The sequence below is a fragment of the Motacilla alba genome, chromosome 2 (genome assembly GCF_015832195.1).
Source record: "Motacilla alba alba isolate MOTALB_02 chromosome 2, Motacilla_alba_V1.0_pri, whole genome shotgun sequence".
NCBI classification, from domain to species: domain Eukaryota; kingdom Metazoa; phylum Chordata; class Aves; order Passeriformes; family Motacillidae; genus Motacilla; species Motacilla alba.
In genome coordinates, this window is record NC_052017.1 from 126,933,198 (window position 1) to 126,951,516 (window position 18,319).

At 36.8% G+C, this 18,319-nt stretch overlaps 1 protein-coding gene across 2 annotated transcripts in view; it reads left to right on the top strand.

Annotated features, from left to right (window-relative positions):
• Positions 1-1,958: 1,958 nt before the first annotated feature.
• Positions 1,959-18,319, top strand: part of SLC26A7 (solute carrier family 26 member 7) — a 70,517-nt gene continuing 54,156 nt past the window's right edge. For both annotated transcript variants that reach the window (XM_038129919.1, XM_038129920.1), the window contains exons 1-2: positions 1,959-2,422; positions 15,789-15,899. In XM_038129919.1, coding sequence (XP_037985847.1) covers positions 2,230-2,422; positions 15,789-15,899 — 304 coding nt within the window. In that variant the 5' untranslated portion in view covers positions 1,959-2,229. The remainder of the gene's footprint in view (positions 2,423-15,788; positions 15,900-18,319) is intronic.

The window sequence follows — 18,319 nt, forward strand, 5'->3', positions numbered from 1 at the left end:
GTTTCCACAAAAATTCCACAACAGCTGTAGGATGTTTGCACTTACGCATGCACACACTCACAGAGGAATACCAACCTTTGTTGTTTGTGGGGGATAAAATCTGTTGTTAATGGAAATCCTTGGTGTTCAAATACTAATCTGGGATTGAGGAAAACTTGTCCATCTTAACTGACTCTGCAATTAGGAGGTGGGAAAATCTCAATCACAGACTTTTTCAAACACCGCAGCATTTTGGTGCAAGAACTTTGAGGACTGGAGAATATGTTCTTGTGTGTTTAGCCGTGGTTCTTTGGTTTCCCACTGAGGGCTGGTTTTTTGCCTGTTTCAGAATATTCAGAGCTTCTAGCAAACAATGATTAAAAAAAAAAAAGAAAGAGGCTAAGCTCTTTTACACAAGTACCTATATTTGGGGATGTTTTTGCACATGCATATTTATGTGTAGAAATGTATTTTGATTTTTATTTCATGGTAAATACTGTTATAGTTAGAGGTACTGAACATTTCATCAAAACGAAGCAGCACCTGACTGCTGAGTAGCTCTCACTGCAGCTGTGAGGATTCCTGTCCACTAGTAACTATTGAAAGAAGGAAAAGATTTGTGTTGTGAAAACTTGGCAGACATAAATGCCTCAGTTGTGAAATCCTTGAACTGCACATTCAAGTTAAAAAAAAAACAAAACAAAGAAAACAAAAAGCACAAACCACAAAAAGAAAATGAGAATGAATTGATGCTTAGAGGTTTATTCTAGTGAACAGAAGTAAGATTACCTGTCTTTAAAAAGTGTATGCTGTTAATGGGTGGGCAGGGCAAAGAGTAAGTATGCCAAGGTTAGTTAAAAGTAAGGGTCTGTCTCATGATAAGAAATTATTTCTTTCCCTTCCTTTTTTTCTTTTTATCTTTGCAGTGTTATGGGACACACTTGTTGACATCAACTGAATGTCACTCAGTAGAATGACTTGATGCATTTGTCTTTGTGCCAGTCTACCTGTTGCATTTGGAAGCAGTCTCATTTTTCTAAAATTTTTTTTGGTTTGAAAATGCTTCAGGGTTTTTTTTTTTGCCTTAATCTAAACAATAAAATGTAAATTAACTTCTATTTTTAAAAAAGGAAATATTAAAAATATATTTATTTTTATTGCTTACTACAGAACAGTGATTGGGAAGACATTTCAGGCATATAATGGATCTTGCATTTCAATTTAAATTTCTTTGCCATCCACAGATACATAAAACTTAGAGGAAAGCTTACTGTGTCCTTGCTCCATATCAGTCAAGGCATTTAAATGCCTGAACATTTAAAGCCCTTCTATGTCCTTATCACTTTGTGTCTGAGCACTTTGTATCGTACACAAGGTGCATGACATTATTACAAGAACAATTGTTACTGGGTGAACTCTCTGTGCTGAGAGAGCCTTTGCTGAGTGGACAGCCAAGAGCAGAAAGGACTAGCTTTGAGCAAGAATGATTGTCACAAGAATTTTTGGCACTACCCATGTGGAGCCGATACCTTGCAGCCTCTCACTTCACTTCGAGCTTGTTACTACGAAGTTTGAGGCTTCAGCCGACAGAGAGATTCTGTGTATGTTTCTGGTAGGACTTATTGCTACCTGATGTTCTGCATTTGCTACATAAAAAAGCTTTTTGTGTCATTTAGAAGACAAAATGCTGATGGAGTAAGACAAGTCTTCTAGCACGAGCTTTTCTGAGGTCTTAATGCCTTCTGCCTGTGGCCAGAAATGCTCCCCCCAGGAGAGACACGGCTGCTCTCCCAGGCTTGGCAGGGAGATGCCTGCTCTGCTGGGCACTTCTTGCTCAGATTAGCATAGCCCAGCCTATATCACACACACACCCAGTAATACCTCATTTTGCCGCTGGCATGAGGCCAAAAGCACAAGCATTACAGGGATATAAAGCGGGAAGTTACTGGAAAGAATCACAAACTAACGTGAGACTAGACCAAATTTGTGCAAACAGCAGAAAATGGGATCTTTGCTGTAGACAGTTCTTGCATTTAATGTAGCTGTTTATGTGATTGAAGCACTTAATAAGTGTTTTCATTGGGTATAGTTACAGAACAGCTGCAGAAATCTTAAGTGCTTCTGTTCATTTTTTTTTCTTTGTAGTTTGGAACTGAAAAATCTCAGAAGAAAACTGGACACTGACAGAGATCAGGGTGATTCCTCAACTCTGCACTCTCCTGACAGAGGCACTGCTTTTGTGGGGTAGGAATGATGACAGGGGCAAAAAGGAAAAGAAGTACAGTCTGGAGGAAGATCCAGGCTGTTCGCTTTGAAGATATCAAAGCCTGGTGTATGAGAAGGCTGCCTATCTTGAAATGGGTGCCTGTCTACAACTGGAAGGAAAATTTGGTTCCTGATACTGTTTCTGGGATGATGCTAGCCATCCAACAGGTGACTCAAGGTACAGTTAACTCATTTCAAATTAATATTTTAAGTTTGTCTGGTCATATCTAATGTTGATTGAATCTAAATGAAAATACAAGGAAAAATATATAGTCTTTATAGAGTGGATGTGCAAATGTGGAGAGAAATGCATTGGGATATTGTAGCTAATTTCTGTGGAACTTTACTATTTATCTTTTGACAATTTTTCAAATATTTAATATGGAAGCTGAGAGAGCAGTAACACTATTCATACAGGATATGGTTCTATACAATGTTTTATCAGTTAAATGACCATCTTTTTCTCTATTTCACATCAAAACCAAAATATAACTCAATGATAATTGCACTATAAAATATGCTGTTCTGGAATAAACTATTACTGATACTATTACCTGCAAAATTCCAAAACCCAGCAGGAAAAGTTCACAACTTTCTGTGCATAAAGAGTGTTCTTGCCAGAGACATTATCCAGGGAGAGGATTTGTGGCATCTACAGCTTGTGTGCTGGTTTAATGCTGTATTGCATTACCTACCACACCTCTTTTCAAGCAGCAATACAAAGTAGGGGTGGAGCTAGACTCCATTTTACAGCTTAAAAAAAAAAAAAGGAAGAAAAAAAGGCAGGAAAAGGAAAATCTTCCCAAACTCTGTACAATGACCTGCAGAAACTTTAAGTTCCAGTCATCTTTCTTAGCAAAGTGATTGCTACAAGGAAATAAATGCTTTTGTCCGTTTTTGATGTGTCTTTGATAGTGTCACCTTCTTCTGATAATGTCTTCTATTTGTCTCAGACAAATCACAGCTTCTTATCTCAGACGGACTTTAACTCCTTCCTTCATGTGAATGACATCTATTGTTTCCTAACAGTTTTCCATAAAAAGTGTGCTTAACTATCATTCATGTTGTTAAATACTCCTTTAATTGAATTATGCTGGAACTTGAAACAACTGATTTGTATAAGTATTTGTGCTTTTAAAGTAATTAGGAACATCTGCATTGGCATGATTTAACTTTAGGAACCTTAATACTGTAACTCTGCAAAGTATCTAATTTCACTGGTCTGTGTGTATACAACAATTGTAATTAAAATGCTGCTAATAGCAGTATGTTGAAATCCATCAAAAATGCTATGTTAAACAGCATTTCTGCAGCGTTAGTACTTTTAGCCAGGATTTTCATGTTTCACTCTTGTACCAAGAAGCTGTTTATTGTAACAGATAAATTTGTGAAGACAGCAAACGCGGGTTTGTGTTTTCTGGTTTATTTATAAGTACTCTAGAAACAATTTTATCCTCAAATTATGCCGTTTAAAAAGAAATACTTTGAAACTCCTGATCTGTTTTTTCTTTTTCTGCTTCTCAAGATTTTTGAATGATTTTAGGGGATGAAATAGGAAGAGAGTTAGAGACAAAAGCATTTCATCATGTTTGTGGTGCTTTAATTTGAATGCAAATATAAGCTCTTTCTCTAGTGTTGTAAGCATTCCAGTTACCAGAACTGTCCTAATATTTTCACAGGAAGACTTATGGATGAAAAGAAGTTCCATTTGTTATATAGCACAAAACAAAAACCCCCAAATTTTGGGAGGTCCTATTGTGACTGTTTTCTTCCACCCACAGATAAACCAAGAAATTTCATAATGCAATGCAAGGCAGAAATTCTAATAATAGCTGGAAAAAAAGGTAACTGGTGATAATTGACTCGTTGAGCATAGTGTCAACCTCAGCAGGTTTAAGCAAATCTGAGTATAAGGAAATAAACCTGAGTAATGGAAGTATTTGGAAAAATGTACAGTTGTATTCATATGCAACAGTTTTCTGAGTGATGAAAGCTGCAAACTCCAGGGTGGAGAGCAGTCCAGTAGCTTGAGAATAATTAAGGAAGGCCTTGCAAATGAGCTGTGTTTTTCACAATTTCCTTCTGTGGGATTTCGTACTCATCTGGTATTGGTCATATTCCGACTATTCAGGTTGGCAACTGCTCTGATCTGGTGTAATCTGTTTGTGCTCCCACTTCTAATCTAAATTTTAGATAGAATTGCTGATTTCTCTTTGTATTGTATGGAAGAAAAGATGAAAGCCATTGTCCTTACTGTGTCGTAGTGAAAGCAACAAAACTGGGCTGGGGAAGAGGAGAATGAGGGGTGTAGCAAGATGGAAAGTAAAGGCATGGGATTATCATAATGTGCTGCTGGACATTTGTGATGAAAGAGTCATTGCTGAAACCAAGCAGTCACTCTGAAAATGTTCCTATAGTTGTTTCATTATCTGCTAAAAATAATAAATACCTATTAATTCAGGAGTCCCAAATTTCAATGCTCTTTACCTATTGAGACAATACTTGTATTTTCTCTGTATGTATCCCTTAGTTTTAGGGTCCTTTATCTACTTGTACAGAATATGGAGAAAGAAATGTCAAAGAGAATTATGTTTCTAAAAATTTTATGAAAATATCATGTAGGAAAAAGACCCTACAAGTTCTAACAAAAACCAAAAAAACAAAACAAAAAAAAAAAAACAACACCTTTTCAAATCCACCAATTGGCACAAAGGTCCAGCTGGACTTGCACAGTCTCAGACTGTGAAGCCAGCCAGCCACAAGTCAAAACCAGTAAAGGAGATCAGGCCTCATCAGTTCCAACTATTAAATATTAGTTCCAAGTGTAATTTAATAATGCTGACATAGAATCTTTATTCTTACTTTGATACCTAAGGTTGAAAAAATAATCTTTGAATCTAAAATGAACATCATCATGCAGGCTTGAAGTTTGCTATATACTGTAAGAGGAAGTTAAGAAATTTGAGCTTTTATGTTTTGGTAATCACTACATAATTTGTCTCAAGAACTTCTCAAAACTCTGTTAGTGATAGACTAGAGCAAGATGTCTCTAAATTAACAAAATAAATCCTAATTTTCTTGTTGGATTAGCATTCATTGCCCTCTTCCCTTTCCTTTTAAAACTTATGAATACCCCATCAACAGTCATTCTATGAAGAGTCTTCTTTACATTTAATTCTGTATCCCTCATCCCTGCAAACAAATTCAATTGCTAGATCCATGTAGATGTCTCATAAGTGTCTAACTTTCTTTTTCCTTTCCAAATTGAAATCATGCTAATAAAACAAAGGGTCTTCTGTGCAGGTAAGTAGTTCTCAGCAAGCTGCTTCTGTGTTCTTCACTGGTCAATGAAGACTTAGTTGATCGGAGTTAATGAACATTAAGTTATTAGAGAGCATCCAAAGGAGGGTAATGAGGATGATGAAGGGAATGTCAATGATGAGGATGATTGAGGGGAAGCCAAAGGAGGAGCATCAGAGGTCACTTAGTTCATTCAGCCTGGAGAAGAGGAAACTGAGGGAAAACTTCAACATGCAGGCACTGATCTCTTCTCGCTGGTGACCAGTGACAGGACTTGAGCAAACTGAGTCACTAGGGGTTTAGGTTGGATATCAGGAAAAAGTTCTTCACCCAGAGGGTTGCTGGGCACTGGAACAGGCTCCCCAGGGAACTGGTCACAGCACCAAGCCTGACAGAGTTCAAGAAGCATTTGGACAATGTTCTCAGGCACATGGTGTGATTCTTGGGGTGTCCTGGCCAGGGCCAGGAGTTGGACTCAATGATGTTTATAGATCCCTTCCAACTTAGTTTATTCTGTGATTCTGTGCTTGTGAGAGGTGGTGAATGACTGCATTTACGTCACTTTTTTTCTTTTCTTTTATTCCCTTATTAAGCTGTCTATCTTGACTGACAAGTTTTCTCACTTGTGCTTTTCTGATTCTCTCCTGCATCCTTTGAGGAGGAGTGAGTGGCTGGATGGGTACTTAACTGCTGGCTAGAATCAACCCACCGCAGGCGTGATTCATCTGACTAAATCTAACCATCTGCTTTGTTAAGGTTGATTAATTATATTAATAAGTTTCCTCTGAGTGTAACAGGGATGGGCTCAAGTGTAGACACTGATAAAGCAGACATCAAAGTTTAGGTGTCTTAACCATTATATCCATGTCATTGTGGGTAATAAACAGATAAACAGTTGATGTTTAACAGTTAAAAGGAGGTCTTACTGTTTTCTTTTCTGTAATTCATCCATTGACCTGTCACAACAGAATTATTTGTGGGTTTTTTGTGTGACTCATATACCCATACTCATAAAAGAAAAATACTTTGATCAGCTTGGGTCTGAATTTTTCTTGGTTTCCTTACATTATAAGATTAAGATGCATTATGATGCAGTCTTTCCATGTAGCTAAATCTCATTAAACTGTCATCATGTTTTTTCTGTAGCCTTCTGAACATGTGCTACAGTCCCATCATATCTCTTCAGAATGCATCTGCTTAGCTTATTTTCACAGTGGTAACTTTTATTGCACCAAGCAAATTATTAATCTTTACTTTCAAGGCCTTTCATAGGTGATCTTTCCTGACATTACTTATTCATTACCAAGCTCTTGATCCATCTACCATTAATCCACCTTGCTATCCTTCTTCATTCAGTCTTGTCTTTTCAAACAAACAGCTTTTTGCCTCAGGATTTAAATTTTGCAGTCTATATTTGTTGGTAATAATTCCTCAGTATTTTTTTTTTTTATTTAGAATATGAGGTTTGGGGTTTGGTTTTTGCTATTTTTGCTGTTTGTTTTTTCCTGGGCAGAATTGTGCACACTGGTCATGAAGGCTGGCATACAGAAGCCATGTAGCTAGTACCAAGACCCATCAGTAAGCTTCCCTGAATGTCCCTGAATGCAACAGAAAAAAAGCCAAGTTTGTCTGAAAAAGTTTACAAAAGAGACCCTCTGTCATGCAGATGAGTTCATTGCCAGAGGAATTATTACCCAAAGTAGTCTGCTGGAATCTATATTTTATTTTTTGAATATATATTTTAGTGTATGTAACTTATATTCTCTATACAGGTAGGGGACAAAAATGTGTCTAAAGCAGTTTGGTCATGAAATGCTGTGAAAATTATGTGCTCTGCGTAACACCCGAAGTTGTTTTTGGATGTAAATTCCTAATGTAGGTACCTAATTTCAGACAATGTCAACCCTTCTCTCAGACTTCTTCCAAGATCTCTCTTGAGATTTTGATAATTATAAACCTCATCTTCAAGTTATTAATGACCAGACAGTCTCCTGCTTACACAAATATGTAACTTAAATTGGGTTTTTTTTGGTGATTTTCTGGGTGATGATAATACTAATACCCTGCACTTTTCATTATAACAATTTAGAGCTCCTTACACTTACCAGTAATAGAAAAGTTTATGGGTAGGAAATTAGACACACAAAAATGTTTTTGCTTGAAATGAAGAAATTACTTATGCAATATTACACTGAGAGTTTATGGTGCAAAGAATTCAGGTTTCAGTAGTTTGCTACTGATATGCATGTCTAACACTGCAACTGAGTTAAACCCCTCCAAAAAACCCCAAACCTACAAGTGGTCTTTCAGCCTTTAAAAAAATGAGTACAAAACAAAGGCACAGTACTTTCTACTGAAGTATTTGGTCTGAATGGAAGCCTCAGTGCAAAATTATAACTTTGACTCAGTTTCCCGAAGGATGATGACTTTTCCATGAGGGAAATGGTCAAGCACATGGATATGTAACTGATATCAAACAGAGAAAATAAAACACATCCAGATTGAAGGCTGAGATAGTTAATTGCCATCTCAGGATTCTGAAAAATGAGGTAAGTGGCATTGTGGATCACATGGAACACATGATCACGTGGATCATTGTGGATCACGTGTGGAACACGTACCCTAGGATGATTCTGTCACATTTGGAATTATATTCTGTGATTGATAGTGAGTATAGTGTTGTACCCCAGTTAAAAGTCCGCACTGCAGATGAGGGACTGGACCAGATCCAACCCATGGTGTTGTATATCTCTCTAGTAATAATAATAGTAATGAAAATACATATCCAGGTAGAGCAATGAAGGATATCAGAGTGATGGATTCAGCTATGCAATTCTGAAGCAAGGCTCTAGGACAGATGGTGGGTTTTACTTCAGATTTATGTATGGGTTCTAAAGACAAATCTGCTGCTGCTCTTAGTTAGAGGTGGTTTTAATGGTATGGTGGAAAATAATTAGCCTATTTGGGAAAAAAAAACCTGCTGCATGAACTGAGAGGTGCAAAGAATCTGATGACTGCTGGCACTGCTGTTTGTTGATCCATTATCATAAATATAGTGTTTCATTTTGGTTGCCTCTGTTCATAGAAGATGATCTCAGTTGAAGAAAAGGCTTGGAGAAGGAGCAGAAAAACAGAGATTATGATTGGAGAAAACTTAAAGGGCTCAGACAGGTTAATTAAAACATGAGAAGGTTTTTTTCTTTATCAGGAAAGGCATTCAAATTAAAATACAGTTGCAGCACATAGAGAAATGAAAATAAAGTAACTTGAATCTGTTTAGATTTAAAATTTGAAGTAGTTCTAAAAATATTGTATTTAATTATTGGGTTCAGAAGATGGATCTCCTTATCGCATAATTCCATTCATGGATGTGCTAGATTACAAACAATTGTGTTTGGCTGTCATAAGGGGGAGCAGACCACAAGAGAAGGTCTTCACAATTTTATGCTCCCTCTCAATTTTATGCTCTCTTTTGAGCTGCTGCTCAAAAAAAAAAAAAAAAAAAAAGTTTGGAACTTCAGTATATATACAAAAAAGTTAAGACAAATGTGTGGGAGTTTCAAAATGAAAACTCTTTCACTCTATTTCTGATTCAGTCTTTGCTTGCTAAGTTTGTGGAATCATGAACATTTTTCTGTTTCTTTTGAAACAAATATTTTTCTGTAGGCTATATTGCATGTACTCAATAGCTGCCCACTGGAAGCGTGAGGGTATAAGATTTGGACTTTCAAACTTACCAGATTGCAATGATGTCAGTGCTTGTGGTTTTTTTAAAAATGGGGTTTTTTTAGGCAGCTAGTAGAGGGATATGCTTTATGTAGAATTTATATATAGTATTATACATTTGCTGCCTTTCCTGTGACCTATCATGAACAAGAAATGCTTTGGCTCAAGTGGATTTTGGTGGGCTGTTTTTTTGGAGGGTGGAGGGCCCTTGAGACATATTTCTTCTAAAAGTTAAATATGTAGATGGCATCTGATGAAATCAGTATTGTTATTTCTGCCAACTTCTTTTCTTTTTCATTCTTCAAGCCCAATAATAACTCACTGAGTCTTGGTGTGGTTTGTATGTTTTAATTAAACTTAATTTAATCTGGAGCTGGATTTATTGCTGAACAACTAATTCCTTAACACTGGCTGGAGATCCTGACATTAAAAAAAATTAACTATACTGCCTTCCTGCATTCCAGAACTGGTGCCCAGTGTTTTGGAAGGCATGATGCCAAGAACTTATATAATTTTTTTTTCATAGCTTTTCATGGAGGAACCCCAGCTGTGTCTTCTCAAGGGTGATAGTTGCCGGGGGTTTATTTCAGGCTCTGATCATAAATGTAGACATAAATATACTCTAAACTGACTAACTGGAGCTAATAATTTTATTAAGGGGTAAAGCTGCCTTGTAAATATACATCTGGCTTACAAATAACATGTGTAGATGAAATAGAATAGGCACACTTGGAAGCAGAGCCAGAAAAACCTCCTACAGAATGCATTGGAGAATCCATGTAGTTCATGATTTCGGGAAGAGTGTCCAGTTGAACTCTGTTATAGTTCTCTCATGCAAAGAATAATGATGTAAGCAGAATATGAAATTTAACATCTTAGTGAGAAAATATGGGACAGTGTTTCACACTTTACAACTCTCCAGTGGAGCAGCAAGGCACTTAGGCTGCTGTGCATGCAATATTTTCTTTCTAATGTCTATAAAAATTCCTCCAAGTTACACATGTGCTAGTGCAGACCTGTCTAACAGACTGCTAGAAATATGAATTCAGCTTCTGGATGACCTCTGACTCCCTTGGGGCCTCCTGGCCAGGGGCACTCTGGTGTGCATACACTGCACGTCCAGATGAGCTGCATGCATCCCTGGGCTTTGGGGTGCCTGAGCACCATGGACAGAGACTGAGCAACCCAGGAAACATTGATCCTTGAAGGAAGAAATGACACCCTCTATAATCTTCCAGATCAGAAAACTGTTAGTTTTCAGATCCTTGGCCACCGATTTGCACAAATGGATGCCCTTTTCATGGATTTCAGCAAGTCCAGCTCATCTGGATTAAGTCCTGTAATCACTCATGACAGGTTTTTGTTTCTCCACAGCATTGATGCTTCTCAGATTACCTCATAGTCACCTGCCTGACAGAAACTTCTGAAGGCTTCATGCTCTGTTTATTCTTACTGAAATACAGAGATTTTTATGTATAATCTACTTTTAAAATCCTTCTTTGTTTCTGGAGGTGGCTGAATTCTTCAGGTATTATGGCTGGCTAGTGGACAATAGCTCATAGAACTCCCTGTGAAACAGTTTATAAAATCTTTGTGGTGTTTAGATATTGAGTCAAATTTGTCCTAAAAGGGTCTTAATGTTTCATCTCAGATTGTCTGTCAAGACTGATAGCTTTTTTTGAGGAGCTCTATTATAAGAAAAGAAAACACTAGAAATTTTTTAATGATCTGTTTTGTATGTATCTAAACTCTATTACGTGCAGAAGGGTCAAGCTGTCTTGAACAGTGAAATCATAAATGGGTCATGCCATCCACTTGTTTCTTGTACCACAATGCTTGCATATTTTCCTTTTGAACATTAAGATACAAATGTCAGTACCTGCAGATCTGTAAAGTGGCAGAATAGCACAGTGTTTTCTCAAATCTACCTTTGATGTGGTTGTCAGATGGTACATTGGGAGAGCTGCGTTTCAGAACCTGTGAAATACTGTGAACTCGGGTACTGCAGCTAACACAGCTGAGGTGCTTAACTCACCAGGCTGAAGGAGACAGCTGCATGAGAAGGAGCTGCACTGAAGGATCCTTCAAAAAAGAGGGGGGTTGCCAAATCAACATTGTGTGGTCTCTGAAAGATTTATGGCTCATTTTTGAGGGTCTGTCCTTCCATTTTGTCTTTACATTCTTCCGTTGCCTCAGGCTTTGAATGACAGAAGAACCAAGGAATGATTTTAAGCTCTTGGTACTTTGTCACTAAATAAGTGAGACAGAAGGTACAATCCACTTGTGCAGCCCCAGCAAATGTGCATTGAGAGAACTGGTACTGAGCTTCCCAGTTTTTGGAGGTTAATGCTATTATTTCCAACAGATCATTTTGTGTTAAGAGCTTTTACGAAGCCATCGTCAAAGAACCCTCCAGAACTAGGAGGTTTGTGTAGGAAAACTGCTATGAAATATAATATTAATTTTTTCCTGTGGTGGGAAAAATTTTCTTGTTTTTTTCTTCAATAGAAGTTAGCTATCCTGGAGTCAGAAATTAAATCCTGGGATATGAGTAATTGGTTGTTTGATTTGTTAGTTCTCCAGGAAGTATTGGTAGGAGACTGATTAGATATGTGTCAGTTCTAGATTTTAGGGCATCCTCAGAAAATATCTTTCTTACTACATTAATAGAGCTTTGTGAGAAGATGGAGAAGAAATGGAAAAAAATATATTTTTCTGAAGCATTAGAGAGTGCTCACAACTGCAGATAGCATTTTTGAGTGGGATAAGATGAATTAATGTCATTTAGGGTTCCATAAACCTGGGGTCTGACCATCTTAGTATAGTCACACTTAAGAGTAAAGGGTTACAATTACAGAAAGTTATTTGAATATACACTCAATCAGAAAAACTATATATAATATAATATAATATAATATAATATAATATAATATAATATAATATAATATAATATAATATAATATAATATATAAAAATTATATATTATAATACATAATTATAATATATAATTATTATATATATTATATTATATTATATATAATATATAATTTTATATAATATATATAAAAGCTATATATATCTTATATATACTATATATATATATAAAATATATATAGCTTTTTACAGTAAATATTAAATGATACTAATGTTGATACTCCTCAAATTAATTATAGCCTTAATACTTTTCCTGCTTCTTAATTTAATTTCTGGTTTGCACCTACTATTTCCAAAAGACGTGGTAGAGTTTTCCTCAGAACAGATGTATGTGTCATGAGCATATTTCCAGATGCAGAGTACTGTTAACTAGTTGACTGTACTGTGGTGATTCATAGCTCTTCCTATGGAATTTTTTTTTTATTGCTGTAGTTTTGGCACTAATCTAATTAGCAGACACGTCCACCTTAAACGGAGATCTTTCTGCTGCAGTAGGAGATGGCCTTGTTTCTCTTTGTATCAAGTTTGTTATTTTGCAGTTACTTGCATTGACAGCCAGTGTTAAACATCTCTTGCTTTTCAGCCTGATGCACCAGAGGACTGTTAAGCACCTGGTGCTAGTCACAGGTCATGGTGTGCAGTGAAAGTGTGTCCCACAATGTTATCTTATGATAAGGAGGTAGTTAAAACAAACAATATTAATGTACTGTATCCAAACTTTCTGTTCAATATTTGTTTGCATTTCTTTTCATGGAATTTATATTCTTATATGAAAACCTTAATGTCACTGCCATGGGGGCTTCTCCATATTATCAGTGAAGATTATGTGAGATCCTTACTTTATGATCTATTTCCTTTAAGTATTACTCTTTGGAATGAAAAAAAAAAAAAAAGAAAATAATGTTTCCTGCCTTTTGACAGGAAAGTTCTTGAGCAAACAGAATGCATTGCAGTGACGTTTATTATGAAAATTAATGAAATAAGCTTAAATATACTACTGATTACATCTTGAAAAGTGTTTAAACCTTTAGAACATTTTATGCCTAATAACAGAACCTGAAGTCTCTACTGATTCTATTTTATAATGCCCCTCTGTCCTTACACACTTCAGTAAGTGCTAAACATGCTTCAGTACTGGGAGCAAAAACCTAACTAACAGAACCAGGACTCAAATCAAAGGCTGGTAATTTTACCTCTGGCCTGATTGTCATGACCTCACCATGAAAAAAATTACACACTGCTTCTAGAAACTTAATACAAAATAATGTGAAAGGTCTAGGCATCAAATGGAGAAAAACAAGGGCCAAATTTAAGTTCAGATTATCTGCCTGTAAACAAGTGATATTTATCAGCAGCAGATAATCTGCATTTATAACCATAACCAGGATTAACAGGCTCTTTACAAAAACCTTCTAAAGTACATATCTGGCTCAACATTCAGTACTGAAGCTTGTGTATTTCCCTTATGCTTGGGAAGCACACAGACAGGTCACTTCATTTCAATTATGTTGTTATAATTAAAATGAGACTGAAATTATACTGAATTTTCTGATTCCTTCACTTTTTGGAGAGTCAAATAATTAGCCTAGCATAATGCTTTGTTGCAAGGCTGGAATATGTGCGTGAGTAGTATTCAACTGGTAAATTAATTCCAAATTTTCTCTTTCTGTTTGGTTTTGTTCATGTTCAAAATTGTGATAATGGAAGAGCTTTTCAGTGTTAAATTAGCTTTAAAAATTTCTTTCTCCTATTCTCTATTCCCACCCCCCCACCTCCTCCATGCTCAATTTTATCTGGATTAGGTCACAGAGTTCTCTCCTGTGCTGTTTTTATTCTCCTCAGGCACACCCTTCTGTGTTGCTCTTGGTTCAGAATCTTCTTTTACTTCTATTGATCACGTGAACATGGACATTGCACTACAATTTCAAAGAGCTTTCTGGCTTATGATACTGCCGTGCTAAGAGAAAAGTGCACAAGCGACTATCAGTAGATGCACTCATTATAAGGCTGAAGAGCAACTGAGTCCATCTCTGTTTAAAAGACGTTTAAACACATTTTAAAATATCTCTTCTCCAAGTCATAACTGATAGTGCTACTTTGCTGAGCACAATGTGGATGAAAATGATCCATGTCAGATTCACCTCAGCAAAATCTTCACTGTGAGGTTTTTTTAAGAACAGATGAACTGCTTCACTGAGACCTTCCTTCACCTTCTGACCTTTTAGTATTTTCTTGCCTCCCCCCCACCACGTGTGCTTTGTTACAGATTCAAATGAAAATGTAAGAAGGAGATTTTGAATGAAAATATTCAGAATTGCCTCTGAAAACCCATAAACAAAGACATTCTTTGGCACTTTCCATACTATCAAAGCCCCATAACACCAACATTTCAGGTAAAGAATGCTTTCTGGAGCAGTTAGGAAGGCTTGGTGAGAACAATGAATCCTACAGGTTTAGTTTTTTTGGGGGATTTCACATGTACACAGAAGGCAACTCCATTGCACAAATCTGAATCTCCTCTGTCACAGACCACACGTGGTCAGTCTCCCAGTGCCCACACCTCTGCCCTAGGCTGGTGAGTACACTCAGGTTGAAGGTGGACTTCAGAAAGGAATCTTGTGTGTTACACAGGCCAGTCCTTTCTTCCAGACTGCATAATGAGGTATTCACCAAAATTTATGGAGCAACTGTGCAAGACAAGTTCTCCTGTTCCTAGTTTCCAGAAGTAAGAGCTGTGAAATGGCTGTGGAGCCTGCTGATCTGAAGGAAGTCAGGGGAGTCTCCTTCTGATGACTTGCAAGAAGCCAATGCAGTCTGACTTGCTATCTTAGGTATCTCAAGTTGAAAAGCAACCAAATCTGCTGCTTTGCAGGAATGTTTCTATTGAAAGATGTGTTCCTGTCCAAGACTTTCTAAGAAAAGGATGGATGCTGTCCTCTATAGCTAAGCAATGAAGGTAATTAGTAAGTCTGTAAAGTTAAACCTGAACCATTTCTGTTTGTTCTCCATCTCAACACGAAAGTCAAATACTTTCTGTTTCTGAACTGACAGCTTTACATGATGAAAGAAATGTTAATGTCCAAAGGCTTATAAACCCCAGGCACCTAAGGAGTGATGAACTCCAGAATAGTTTTTTTGTTTAAGAAATTAAAAGACAGCAGACTTAAGGGGCTGCATCCAAACCAAAATTACAGGTTTTGAAATGTTTGTAAAGAATAACCATCCCACCGCCTGGAGACCGCCTGGTAGTCTCAAATCCACGTTTGTGATGGTGGGGGTGAAACATTGCTGCCTCCTCCTGTGAGGCCTGGCTATTAAAAGAGGCTTGGAACCACTAATGGAGACTACTTGGAAACATGGTAGGATATGTGGATTTGGATGATGAAATGAAAAACCTTTCACAGTTATTTCTGATCCTTATTGTACAGTACTTCACTTACACTCTAGGTTTTAATAAATGAAGGTGAGTTTTTTCCTGCTCTTAATAAAATTGTAGACATTTCCTCATAAAAATAAAAAACAACAAAGCAAACAGAACAGTTTTATCTTCATACAGTGAAGTAATTCTCTTTAATTTTCTATAGGGCTCGCCTTTGCTGTTCTGTCTTCAGTCCATCCAGTTTTTGGTTTATATGGATCTTTTTTTCCTGTGATTATTTATGCCATATTTGGAATGGGACGTCACGTGGCAACAGGTAAGTGTCTGTTTGCTGAAGTCATTTTCAAAAATAAAGAACAGGAAATAAAGAACCATTTTCAAAAATAAAGAAATACGGAAGTTTATTCTTGTTTAAAGGTCAATGGAAGGAAAATTATCTATGATTAAACAGAAATAAGATGGTTTTGGGCTTCTCTTTACAACTATTTTTTGTCAGTTTAAGTACTTTAAAGAGCCTCATTAAGAATATATTGGAGTTACTCCTGCCATTATAATTTAATATTGCACTGACACTTCCTTTGTAAATGTAATTTAGTAAGAGCTTCTGTATTATAACTTTGCTTTAGAAATCTGCTTCAGGCTAAGAGTTAAACACAGGGCTCTGCCAACAAGATGTATGTAAATATAAATGAAAAAGGTTCGACTGCCTCTTAAACCACAGAAAACACACATTACTTCTCACCTGTCTAAAACACAAATCCTGCATTTCTCAGGAAAAGAAAAACAAAAACGACCTTCTGAGCCCATTACCTGCTATTGTATTAAAGCTAGAGACTCTCCCAATAAGGACTCTTATCCTCTTGCAGAGTAGTTGGGTAGACAGGGAAAGATGCCTGGCAACTCTGCTGGTAGTTATGAGTTACTTGTTTACCCTCAGCAGAGCCTCAGCAGCTGAAGAACTGAATGGCTTTGTGCTCCTAATAGGCTGATGAATGCTCTGTTTCTGAGCCCAAAGAAATCAAATTGTAGAGGGCAGCTGGAAATAATACTCATTAGATTGAACCACAAATCCTTTGCTGTGCAGAAGTGGGCACTTGATGGCCCCTGAAGTTTGCAAGAAGGGTGAGATAGGCCCAGGAGCAACACACAGCATGGTGGGTAAAGGGAAGCAGCCCCTGTGGCTGTCAGATTTAAGCAGGGAGGCGGTATCTCTTCCTTGAATAGGAGAAAATCTGAAAGGACAAAAGATGGTTCTGGGTAATCGCACTCAAAGTGAACTCTGCAGACTCTGATTGCACAAGTGTATGCATGTTCTACCAAGAAGTTAGCAATACATTTTGAGCACCCTTTTTGATCAAAAATATTCAGTTACATTATAAAAAAATACAATTCTGAACAGCTATAAATTGCCTTAGAGAAAAAGGAAAGTTGAAAGTTTGTTTTCCCTAGATGTACAGAGAGTATTTGAGCCTTTTGATGTCCAAAAAGGATGTGTAGATGTGTTAGTGGTCTAATGTTGTAATGTTGTAATGACTGTATTCAATTAATGTTAAAAAGGAAGCATTACAAAAAAAAGGTGTTAATTTAGAATCTGGAAAAAAATTTTATTCTTGTATACAGATAGATCATAACTTTAGTCTCTATTTAAAAGCTGTTTCAAACAAAAAAAAATTAGAAGTGTATTGTCATAAGTTGGCGTATGATTATTAGAAAGACAAGAATTCATCATATATAGGAAAGACAGGTAAGCGTCTGGCTGCCATAAATTCTAATAATGAAAACAGTTGATAAAATAAGTAACTATGCTGTTAAGTCTGATGTTTTATCCTTGGGAGGGAATAGTGTTCAGAGAATGTCTTGCTGAGTTCCAGAGGTTCATGTCTGCAGATTTCTGCATGGTCCTTGTGTGGAAACTCTTTCCATTCATAATTCTATTTCAAAATTTATTCTGAACCAAAAAAAAAAAAAAAAAAAAAAAAAAAAAAGGCAACAAAATATTTTTCTTGCACATATGGATTTTAAAAAAATTAATAAATTTGAGTGACATATATTGTTGATCTTTTCAGAAGGAAGGTCTCATGCACTTGTTCCCCCAGCCTCAGTTAAGGCATGGTGGTGTGTAGCTGAGTGTATAGGAGCCATACTGCCTGCCTCAACTGCTCCATAATTCCTTATGGACATTGGAGACAACCTTTTCACTTACCAGAATTTTCTGTAAGATCTGTGATGCTCTCCATATGAACGCAGGCTGTAAAAGTGTTCTTTGTTAGTGAAGGCAGTCATGTTAGTATGAAATGGAAAATCCATCAATAGCCCTGTTCAGTTAACTTTTATTCACTTGAAATGACTCTTCTTTGAAAAAGCTGATCTACTTGAAGAGATTTCTCACCTGACTAACAAACACTAACAGCTTTTCTTGACTTTTGTTAGCAAATTGATTTTGAACCATCCTCTGAGATAGTTTTATCTGCCATAAACAACTCATACATGTCTTTGATTTAAGATAGAATTTCATGTAAGCTGTTTTCAAATTTCATTTTCTGCAAACATCTTACAGCTATAGAAAGGCCAGGTTTGGAAGGAACCTTAAAGGTCTTATAGTTTCAACCCCTCTGCCATGGTCAGGGACACCTTCCACTGGGTCAAGTTGCTCAGAGCCCCATCCAACCTGGCCTCAAACACTTCCAGAGATGGGGCAAAAAAAGCTGTGTATAATCAGACCCTCTTGGAGAGGAG